We start from the raw sequence: 12,163 nt of genomic DNA on the forward strand, positions 1-12,163 counted from the left end.
GAAAGTAGCCAGAAGGCTGGGTCCGTGGGAACGGGGGGGGTGAAGTATGTCTTGAGAGGTGGATATAACATCCTTCCAGAACGGTTTTAGTAAGGGACAGTTCCACCAGATATGCATTAGGGAACCTGTGGCGCTGAGACATCTCCAACATCTGTCCGTCACTCCAGGGTACATGAAGTGGAGGAGAGAGGGATGCCTGTACCATCTCATTAAAAGCTTATATTGGGTTTCCCTAACTTGTATGCAGACTGAGCTTTTGTGGGATTTGAGGAATATCCTCTGCCAGTCTTTATCTGTCAGGGAGATCCCGAGATCTCTTTCCCAGCCCCTCTTAAAGGGCATGGGTGTTTGGGGTCTGTAGTAGTCTATAAAGTGAGGAGATGGTGTGCTGAGGAGGGCATGTGGCGACGCACATCCTCTCGAACTGTGTTAGCTCACGTGAGGCCCGGAGATACCTACGCTCAGAGTGCAAAAAGTGTCTAAGTTGTAGGTACTTCCAGAAGTCACGCTGTGGGACTTCCTATTTTGACCGTATTTCCGAAAATTGTTTGACTCCTGAGGAGATTGCAACCTGGCCCACTCTAAAAAGGCCTTCAAGGGCCCAGTTACGAAAATGGGATGGTGTTAAACCGGGCTGGAAGTCAGGGTTAGCTAGAAAAGAGGTCAGTGGGCCAAAATCGGAAGAGAGGAAGGGCCAGCGACGCGCCATTTTCCAAAAGGATAGGGTCGCTGTAATAGTTGGGTGGGGTGAGGGGGGTTTGGGTAAGGAGGGGAGCCAGGGAAAGATCTCTGGGAATTGCTGCATGTATAGCCCCTCTATAGCTACCCATTGCTTTGTTTCTCGACTCCTCGTCCAGTCCAGGACCCTATTGAGCATTATTGCCCGATAGTAGCCTCTAATGTCCGGCAATTGGAAACCACCACATCGGGTAGAGCGGATCATAATGGATCGGCTTATTCTTGGTTGTCTCCGAGACCAGATGAACTGTTGTATTAACAGTTGGACGGATCTGAACCAGGAGTCTGGGATCTGTATGGGGAGGGTCTGTAGTTTGGGGAGAGTATTCATCTTTACAACATTCACCCTCCCCAGCCAAGAGAGTGGTTTGAGGTACCATCTGCTATAGTCAGCCCTAAGTGTTCGAAGGAGGGGGGTAAAGTTTAGAGTGTATAAGTGAGAGAGGTCATTTGGCAGCTGTATTCCTAGGTAGGACAGATGAGAGGCATTCCAATTAAAGGGGAACGCTCGCTTAAGTTTAGCTACGGTGTCGGGAGAGGAGGAGATGTTCAAGGCACATGATTTGGACATATTGATTTTAAAGTTGGAGAGCGAACCGAAGTGGGACAGCTCTCGCATAAATTGGGGGAGTGAGGAGATCGGGTGCGTTATTGTAGCTAGTAGGTCATCCGCAAACAGGGAAAGTTTGTGCTCCGTATCACCAATCGTCAAACCTGTGATGCCATCGTTGGCCCTAATAGCTCTAGCGAAAGCTTCAATACAGAGGACAAAAAGTAGAGGAGATAGTGGGCAGCCTTGTCGTGTCCCATTACCTATAGGGAAGGGATCGGATAAAGATCCGTTTACTCGGACCCGAGCTGTGGGGGACCTATAAAGGCTCATTATCCTATCAAGCATCTGAGGACCCAATCCAATATGCTCCAGCACGGACCTCATAAAGCCCCACCCGACCCTATCAAAAGCCTTTTCAGCGTCAGTGGATAGCAACACTGTGGGAGGGCCGCCCCGGGACGCAATATGAATCAGGCTCAGTACCTTAGTGGTATTATCCTTGGCCTCGCGGCCCGGAACAAACCCCACCTGGTCGCTGTGGATTAGGGAAGGCAGGAGTGCGTTCAATCTGTTTGCCATTAATTTAGCGAAGAGCTTGACATCGACGTTTAGGAGAGATATGGGTCTATAGCTGGAGCACACCGAGGGGTCCTTGCCGGGCTTGGGCAAGACGGAGATATGTGCCTCTAAGGATTGGCTAGAAAAATGGGTGTTTGCGGATATTGAATTAAAGGCCTGGAGAAGATAGGGGGATGTGAGGTCCTTGAATTGTTTATAATAGGTGAGGGTGAAGCCATCTGGTCCTGGGCTCTTACCAGACTGGGTCATAGCCAGGGCGTTCTCTAGTTCTTGTTGGGTGAAGGGTAGTTCCAATGTTTCCCTATCTAGAGGCGATAGGACGGGGTAGGACACTTTTTCTAGGTACGCCTTCGCCTGTAAAAAATCGTATGGGGGGGCGGTACCGTCCGGTCGTGATGTCACTTTTCTATATACAGCTTGGTCCCACATGGTTGCCCCAATTGTGCGTAGGGAAGGATCGGCTTCAAGCACTTAATTTTGCTCCGTGCCAATGGCAAATAGTTGAAATCTGGCAATTGTTCAACATTTTATAACTTGTATATTTATTTGTTGTCTTTTTTTTTTTTTGTCCCTCACATAAATCAGGACTTTCTATATGTCATACCAACCCCAATCCAGGCAGCGCGGGCCGGTAACACAGTCCATGCTCTGCTCTTGTACCGGCGGAAACTCACACGGGAGGAACTTAAGCCGGTAAACAAAATGCTTGTGTGTTCATGCAGTTGTGATACTATATGTGTTAGTGCATGATATTAGTCAAAATTGTGTGTGTGTGTGTGTGTGTGAAGTCAAAAAATCTATGCGAGTGACACTTCATATAACCTGATGTGAATGAACACTAATAAAGAAATATATATAACGTTTTTCAAGCTGGCACGCAGGGGACACAGAGGCATTGATATCACAGTCCCTCCTCTAGGTGGCACTAAACACTGAAGACCCGCCTGTTCTCTAGAGCCTCCCTCAGGTTACCACTAGCCAAAATGGTATATTCAGGAGCCCAGAAACAGGGAAGGGCATGGAGAGGGAGTGTACAAGGTTCTCAGTGTTTTAGTGATCTGTCTCCTTCTGTGGGGACTAATCCTTCATCGTATGTGCATCCCCCAATCAAGCTGAAGGAGAAAATGTTGTACCAGTTTCACTTGTGTGTTGGTTCACCATTAACTTGCATATTAGATCTAGCGGTACTGTAGCTTGCAGTTTTACAAATTTCTTCAGGTTTTATGAATTTTCCACATTGTATGTAAGTTTTATATATATCTCTGTGTGTGTGTGTGTGTGTGTGTGTGTGTGTAAAAGATTTTACTTACCGGTAAAGCTATTTCTCGTAGTCCGTAGAGGATGCTGGGGACTCCGTAAGGACCATGGGGATAGACGGGCTCTGCAGGAGACATGGGCACTTTAAGAAAGAATTTAGTTCCTGGTGTGCACTGACTCCTCCCTCTATGCCCCTCCTCCAGACCTCAGTTGGAGAAACTGCCCAGAGGAGATGGACAGTACAAGGAAAGGATTTTGTTAATCCAAGGGCAAGATTCTTACCAGCCACACCAATCACACCATATAACTTGTGATAACTACCCAGTTAACAGTATGAAAACAACATATCATCAGTGCAAGACCGATGCAACTATAACGTAACCCTTATTGAAGCAATAACTATATACAAGTATTGCAGAAGAAGTCCGCACTTGGGACGGGCGCCCAGCATCCTCTACGGACTACGAGAAATAGATTTACCGGTAAGTAAAATCTTATTTTCTCTAACGTCCTAGAGGATGCTGGGGACTCCGTAAGGACCATGGGGATTATACCAAAGCTCCCAAACGGGCGGGAGAGTGCAGATGACTCTGCAGCACCGATTGAGCAAACATGAGGTCCTCCTCAGCCAGGGTATCAAACCTATAGAAGTTTGCAAAAGTGTTTGAACCCGACCAAGTAGCAGCTTGACACAGCTGTAGTGCCGAGACTCCCCGGGCAGCTGCCCAAGAAGAGCCCACCTTCCTAGTGGAATGGGCCTTGACCGATTTTGGTAACAGCAATCCAGCCGTAGAATGCGCTTGCTGAATCGTGTTACAAATCCAGCGAGCAATAGTTTGCTTTGAAGCAGGGGCACCAATTTTGTTGGATGCATACAGGACAAACAGCGCTTCAGTTTTCCTGACTCTAGCCGTTCTGGCCACGTAAATTTTCAAAGCCCTGACCTCATCAAGTAACTCGGAATCCTCCAAGTCACGTGTAGCCACAGGCACCACAATAGGTTGGTTCATATGAAAAGATGATACCACTTTCGGCAGAAATTGCGAACCGGTCCGCAATTCTGCTCTATCCATATGGAAAACCAGATAGGGGCTATTATGTGACAAAGCCCCTAATTCTGACACACGTCTAGCCGAAGCCAAGGCTAATAACATGACCACCTTCCACGTGAGATATTTTAACTCCGCTGTTTTAAGTGGTTCAAACCAGTGTGACTTTAGGAAACTTAACACCACGTTAAGATCCCAAGGTGCCACTGCAGGAGGAAGTCTGCTTCCCAGTTGTCCACTCCCGGAATGAACACTGCTGACAGTGCGCTTACATGATTCTCCACCCAGCGAAGAATTCTGGTGGCTTCCGCCATCGCCACTCTGCTCCTTGTGCCGCCTTGGCGGCTTACATGAGCACCTGCGGTGTCGTTGTCTGACTGGATCAGAACCGGTTGGTCGCGAAGAAAGGTCTCCGCTTGACGTAGGGCGTTGTATATGGCCCTTAGTTCCAATATGTTGATGTGAAGACAAGTCTCTTGATTTGACCAAAGACCTTGGAAATTTCTTCCCTGTGTGACTGCTCCCCAGCCTCGGAGGCTCGCGTCCGTGGTCACCAGGATCTAGTCCTGAATGCCGAATCTGCGGCCCTCTAGAAGGTGAGCACTCTGCAGCCACCACAGGAGAGATACCCTGGCCCTGGGGGATAGGGTGATCAACTGATGAATCTGTAGATGTGAACCGGACCACTTGTCCAGTATGTCCCATTGGAAAGTCCTCGCATGGAACCTGCTGAAGGGACTGTTTTTCCCAGGACTCGAGTGCAGTGATGCACTGACACCTGTCTTGGTTTCAATAGGTCCCTGACTAGAGTCATGAGTTCCTGGGCCTTCTCTATCTGAAGGTAAACCCATTTCTGGTCTGTATCCAGAATCATACCCAAGAAGGGCAGACGAGTTATAGGAACCAACTGTGACCTCGGGAATTGAGAATCCAGCCGTGTTGCTGTGACACCTTCAGCGAAGGTGACACGCTGTTCAACAACTGCTCTTTAGATCTCGCCCTTATTAGGAGATCGTCCAAGTATGGGAAAACTGTGACTTCTTGCTTGCGTAGGAGCACCATTATTTCCGCCAATTACCCTGAAATTGGTAATGACAATCCTGTACTGCAATTGTCAGGTACGCCTGATGGGGTGGATAAATGGGAACATGAAGGTATGCAGCCTTTATGTTTAGATACACCATCAAATCCCCCCCTTCCAGGCTGGCGATGATCGCTCTGGGCGATTCCACTTTAAATTTGAACCTTTTCCCGTATAGGTTCAGAGATTTTAATTTTAAAAATAGGTCTGACCGAACCGTACGGTTTCGGGACTACAGCCAAGGTTGAGTCATATCGCCTTCCTTGTTGCAGGAGGGGAACCTTGAGCACCACCTGTTGGAGATACAATGTGTGAATTGTATTTAATATTATCTCCCTTCCTGGGGGAGAAGCCGGTAGGTCCGATAAGGAAAACCGGCGAGGAGGCACCTTTCGAATTCCAGCTTGTAACCCTGAGAAACAATTTTTTATTGCCCCGGGAACCACCTGTGAGTGAACTCAGATGTGGCTGAAGAGTCGAAGACGTGCTCCCACTGGGGCGGACTCCCTTAGCGGAGCTCCAGCGTCATGCGTTGGATGTAGTAGAGGCCGGGGAGGACTTCTGTTCCTGGGAACTAGCTGTGCCCTGTACCCTTACCTCTGGTAAGAAAGGACGCTCCTCGTACTTTCTTATTATTCTGCGACCGAAAGGACTGCATTTGATAATGTCGTGCTTTCTTAGGCTGTGAGGAAATATAAGGCAAAAGATCAGAATTACCAGCTATAGCTGTGGAGACCAGGTCCGAGAGCCCTTCTCCACACAATTCCTCAGCCTTGTAAGGTAAACCTTCCATATGCCTCTTTTAGTCGGCATCACCTGTCCATTGCATGTTCCACAGGACACTTCTAGCAGAAATCGACATAGCGTTGACTCTAGAACCCAGTAGACTAATGTCTCTTTGGGCATGTTTTATATATATATATATATATATATATATATATATATATATATATATATATATATATATATATATATATATATATATGACAGCATCTTTTATATATATATATATATATATATATATATATATACACATGCATATACACATGCATATATATATACATATACTAGGGTCAATACCATGGTATCCTTATCTAGGGTTTCAATCTCCGCTGATAAGGTATCTGTCCATGCTGCTACAGCACTGTAAACCCATGCCGACACAATCGCCGGTCTGAGTAGTGTACCAGAATGTGCACGCTATCTGCAGGATCCCTGAGGATAGCTGTTAAGTCAGGGCTACCTTTTGGGCAAACGTGACACCCTAGGGGAAGATTCCCATTGTATCCTGGCCCTAGTAGGGGAAGGATACTCCCTGAGAATTCTTTGTGGGAAACTGCAGTCTCTTGTCTGGAGATTCCCGCTCTTTCATCATGAGAGGAGGGAAATTTACCTCAGCTTTCTTCCCCTTAAACATGTGTACCCTTGTGTCAGGGACAGATGAGTCATCAGTGATATGCAAATCATCTTTTATTACAATAATCATATATTGAATACTTTCCTGCCATTTTGGCTGTAACTTTGCATTATCGTAGTCGACACTGGAGTCAGACTCCGTGTCGATATCAGTGTCTATTATTTTGGATAGTGAGCATTGTGAGACTCTGAAGGTCTCTGCGACATAGGGACAGACCTGTGTAGATTCACTGTCTATTCTCTAATCTTTTGTGCAATAAATTTACCTCAGCACTTTATTTCACATATCCAATCAGGTGTCGGCGTTGTCGACGGAGACACCACTCACACACACATTTGCTCCATCTCCTCCTAAGGAGAGCCTTTTACCTCAGACATGTTGACACACGTACCGACACACCACACACTCAGGGAATGCTCATCTGAAGATAATTCCCCCACAAGGCCCTTTGGAGAGACAGAGAGAGAGTATGCCAGCACACACCCCAGCGCTATATGACCCAGGAAAAACACAGCAATTTAATGTTTACCCAGTAGCGCTGTTATTATCTGTGCCGAATTATGTGCCCCCTCTCTTCTACCGTGGTATAAGCAGGGGAGAGTCCGGGGAGCTTCCTCTCAGCGGTGCTGTGGAGAAAAACATGGCGCTGGTGAGTGCTGAGGGAGAAGCCCCGCCCCCTCGACGGCGGGCTTCTGTCCCGCTAAAAGTGTAAAATTGGCGGGGGCTCATGCATATATACAGTGTCCAGCTGTATATATGCTCCTTTTGCCAAATAAGAGGTCTATATTGCTGCCCAGTGCTCCCCCCCCCCCCCCCCTGCGCCCTGCACCCTTACAGTGACCGGAGTATGTGAGGTGTGTGGGAGCAATGGCGCACAGCTGCAGTGCTGTGCGTTACCTCAGTGAAGATCATGAAGTCTTCTGCCGCCTCTGAAGTCTTCTTTTCTTCTCATACTCACCCGGCTTCTATCTTCCGGCTCTGCGAGGGGGACGGCGGCGCGGCTCCGGGATGGACGGTGAGAGTGAGATCCTGCGTACCAATCCCTCTGGAGCTAATGGTGTCCAGTAGCCTAAGAAGCAGGACCTAGCTTCAGAGAGTAGGGCTGCTTCTCTCCCCTCAATCCCACGATGCAGGGAGTCTGTTGCCAGCAGAGCTCCCTGAAAATAAAAAACCTAACAAAATACTTTCTATCAGTAAACTCAGGAGAGCTCACTGAAAAGCACCCAGCTCGTCTGGGCACAGTATCAAACTGAGGTCTGGAGGAGGGGCATAGAGGGAGGAGCCAGTGCACACCAGGAACTAAATTCTTTCTTAAAGTGCCCATGTCTCCTGCGGAGCCCGTCTATCCCCAAGGTCCTTACGGAGTCCCCAGCATCCGCTAGGACGTTAGAGAAACATAGTGTAGTATTTTCAACAAAAAAAATATCAAAAAAACCTAAAGTATATACTTGTACTTATGGACATAAAACTTCAGTAACCGTATTGATTGAAACACCCAAAAAGGAGCCTTTCAGAGCTTAAGAGACTTAGTGGTCTATTTACTAAGCCTTGGGCAGAGATAAGTACCAGCCAACCAGCTCCTAACAGCCATTTTTCACGCACAGTCTGTGACATGACAGTTGGAAGCTGATTATCTGGTACTTTATCTCTGACCAAGGCTTAGTTAATAGACAATTTGTTACGTTCACGCATGTGTAAGTTCCTTACAGTTATGGAATACCCCCTTGCTACCCTGTAAAGCTTAGTGCTGGCTGCTAAGGTTTTTGCTTTCATGTATGTGGTGAGCACTGGAACATGATGCGTATAGAGGCTTACTGCTGGAGTTGGGCATTTCACATTTACAGGATCTCTAAAAATCCAAACTTTACACTCTCTGTACCCCATAGGGCCTGCTTCATTTTGTTTAACATGCTGGCTACTAATTCGCCATTTTAAAATCTTTAGTAATTTTATTTATTTATAATTCGCCATTACTGCAATTTTTGCAGGTACAGATAGAGCCATGCTAATTGTTGCACCATCTGCGACTGAGTGCGCTCGGCGAGCGTCTGTGCGCTCGGTGGCGTCTCTGTGCGCTCGGTGGCGTGCCTAGGCTCGCCGGGCGCCCCCATCTGCGATGTAGCCACGCTCTGTACATGCTCGCCCATAGAATGTCTGTATATAACCACCACCATTCTGAATGCTGATATGTTAATGGATAGCATAGGTAGGCACGTTGTACGTTGTAGCAGGGCCCTCGCTTAGACACTGGGCCAAAACAGCAATTGAGAGGTGGCCAGAGCAGTGGTAGGGGAAATGCTTACTAGCAGGCCCAGATCACACTTGCTAACTCTGGTGGAGCATATCTGTGAGGCTTCAGAAATCTTGTAGAAAGCAGTTCTTGTGGGGTTTATTGGGAGTTTGGATTTTAGCATCTGCAGTCTCTGCGCTATGCCCTTCTGGCCTGGAATGTGAGACTCCAAAAGAACCATGAGGCCCTGCTCTTTTCGTGATGCCTTGTTCCATCCTGAACTAAATCAAATGATTTTGCTTGCCATGGGCGGAAAGAGTTCCTTTTTACTTTTCAGTGATCCAGGCCTAAAAGCCCTAGGTTTTTGCTCCTTTTTTTTCTCAGGGAAAGCTAGGAGTCACCTTTCCACAGGAATAGAGAGTCCTTGTGAAAGTTAGCAGAGAACAGGCTTATACAGCTGAGCATCCTACTCCAGAACAGTCATCGTGAAGGCCCATACACACTAGCCGATTTTGAGCTCAATGTAGCTCACTTTTTGCGTTTTGAGCTCAAACTCGGCCAGTGTGTATGACATCATCGCAGGCTGCCACCATCTGTCGGGCTGTTTTACCAGCCGAGTGAACCACTTTCCACAGTCTCCTACTGTGGAAAGTGGTTCACCCCCGTGAACATCGCTCAGTGTCTGTGCACTGAGCTAATTTCCTGCCAGCGATGTTAACACCATCGCCCAGCATACACACTGGCAAAAATGCCCAAACGTGTTAACCCATAGCTCTGGGTACTTTCCCTTGAACCTATGGGTTAATGTGCATTAGCGGCAAATTCACTGCAGTTGAAAAAGGGGCTGTAATTGAATAGCAGCAGACGTAAAATCCTGAACATACCACCCTTTTCCCCGCGCTGTAATTTACCGCTACTAATTGCACTCTTAGTGCTAAATTTAAAATCCTCAGACTCCAGCTTGAGCCTCTCTATACCCCAGTGTTCGCCAATGGACTCGGCTAAATGGATTTACGTAAAGATCACAGCCAGTGGCGTAGAGGTGCTCACCGTTTTTGAGAGTTGGCACAACATTCTAGGTTAGAAAAGTTCCAGTACTTATTCAACTTTGAAATGGACCCCATCTGGCTTAATTTAAGGCTAGAGACCTTTAAAAGTACTAATTAATTAACTTGAATGGTGTCCCAATTTTTGCACATTCTATTTCATTTTTCATCTTAGTAAATTTACAAAAAAATAGTAATTAGACATTAAAATTTGCAGAAATATGACATGTTTATGTTTGTACTCTGCAGAGGTTGTGTTCTTTTCATTTCACGTTGAGTTTTAGTGGCGTATTTAATAACCACTGATATTTTTGTTATCACTCGTTACTAAGGTTAAATGGTGCACTTAAACAATCCGCTCCTAACTGCCCTGTGTTTGAAAAATGACAGGAGCTGATTGATTGGAGCGCCATTTAAGATTCGTAATGAGTGACAACAAAAATATCACTCATTAACATATACAATGTTGCCTCTTTATGTTGTAAGCATAGAATAGAAGCAGAAGCTGCTCTTACGAAGCATGACGTTTACTGGGATTAATATATCCTTGAATATATTATTATTCACTAAGTTTCATCTGTGAATATTTTATAGTAGGTGGACACCATAGACCAGGCATGTCCAAACTGTGGCCCTCCAGCTGTTGTGAAACTACACATCCCAGCATGCCCTGACACAGCTTTAGCATTCTCCGACAGCAAAACTGTGTCAGGGCATGCTGGGATATGTAGTTTCACAACAGCTGGAGGGCCGCAGTTTGGACATGCCTGCCATAGACCATTGGTTCTCAACTTTAGCCCTCGAGTATTCCCAACAGCTCATGTTTTCAGGATGTCTTTATTTCTGTCTGTGGAAACAGGATGGGTAATTACTGACCCAGCAAAATAGATTTACTCACCTGTGCATGATCAAGGGAATCCAGAAAACATGACCTGTTGGGGGTACTTGATGGAGCTGAGAACCACTGCCATAGACCAAATGTGGTCCTCAGTCTTTAGAGTTTTTCAGGTTTTATTCGTGTAGGGAACTGGAACGTTAATTACCAGAAATGCAAAGATGATTTAAATTAGAGATGTGCGGGTTCGGTTTTACTCGGATTTACTCAGGTTTTTCGGGTTTTGCTTATTGGCTATCCAAAAAGCGTGACATCCGTGAGCCAATATAGATGCCGTTTCGAGACCCGAGTAAGTCCGTCTGAGCACGTCATCACTTATCATAATGTCCCACAGTATATCACAGTTTTCCTGCACACCCCAATGACTTGCTAGGACAAATCTGTGATGGTGTTCATGAGATAACCGAGAAACAGTCAGAACGCCATCAACTCACAGCCATTGCTGCTAATTGAATTTTTCCCCTTAGTATGTTTTTACTGTCATGATGGGTTGAGTGGGTTGGAATTTCAGCCAGAATTTCATCTCAACTCTCTCACGTTGTATTATCTCCCCTCATGGCATCTCTGCGATGGTCCCCTTGTCTAATAACTGAGTACAGAGCAGGGTTCCAGGATCCATTATCCCGCTGTGCTCATCTCAGTGGGAACGGAGTTTTAACACCACCCGTATACCTGGAGAGGAGACAGGTAAGAGGGCGGATGTTCTAGAATCAACCTCATCCCTTGGCCTCTATGGTATATGGGATCTAACAAAGGTCAACGTTTGTTTCTCTCTCCTACTGATTTGTGTGCGGAAACTGCTTCATTGAAGGTTTTGGGTTTCATATTTGGAGCTTTGTGTCGCTATGTTTTAGAAGTAATAATTGGCTTTTCAAAAATATTATGCTTTTGAAACTTTTTATTGGTTTCCGCTTTATATATTGGCATCTGGTTTACCCCAAGCCGCAAATAAAATAAACAAAAAAAAACGAAAGAATTAAAAAATGAAAACACAAAACTCCAAATATAATCTACAAAAACTGATAACATTTAAACTAGCAGCCGGAGCTCCTAGGAGGGGCGATGGATCTGTCATATTTTTGCATGTGTGAACGCTGATATTAACATGGATATTTTTTTATGTTAACATATTACGTTCTTCCTATGCTGGTGGAATATCTTTAATGATTACTGTACTCTTTGCCTCCCTTTTTTCCCCCCTTCTTTCTCTTTTTTTGTTTCTTTTACGGTTGTTTGTTTTTGTGTGTTTTTGTGTTGTTTTTTTTATGTTGTACGTTTCCACCCTGCTCTGTTAATTAACCATTCACCTACAATGTAC

General features: G+C 45.9%; 1 protein-coding gene across 7 annotated transcripts in view; it reads left to right on the forward strand.

Annotated features, from left to right (window-relative positions):
- The window catches only part of LOC134965968 (carnitine O-palmitoyltransferase 1, liver isoform-like), a 222,365-nt gene that overhangs the window by 155,750 nt on the left and 54,452 nt on the right, over positions 1 to 12,163 (forward strand). For 6 of the 7 annotated variants that reach the window (XM_063942409.1, XM_063942408.1, XM_063942410.1 and 3 more), the window contains exons 8-9: positions 2,456 to 2,563; positions 11,445 to 11,532. In XM_063942409.1, the coding sequence (XP_063798479.1) occupies positions 2,456 to 2,563; positions 11,445 to 11,532 (196 nt within the window). The remainder of the gene's footprint in view (positions 1 to 2,455; positions 2,564 to 11,444; positions 11,533 to 12,163) is intronic. The other variant, XM_063942411.1, reaches the window with a different exon arrangement.

The sequence above is a fragment of the Pseudophryne corroboree genome, chromosome 10, assembly GCF_028390025.1.
Source record: "Pseudophryne corroboree isolate aPseCor3 chromosome 10, aPseCor3.hap2, whole genome shotgun sequence".
NCBI classification, from domain to species: domain Eukaryota; kingdom Metazoa; phylum Chordata; class Amphibia; order Anura; family Myobatrachidae; genus Pseudophryne; species Pseudophryne corroboree.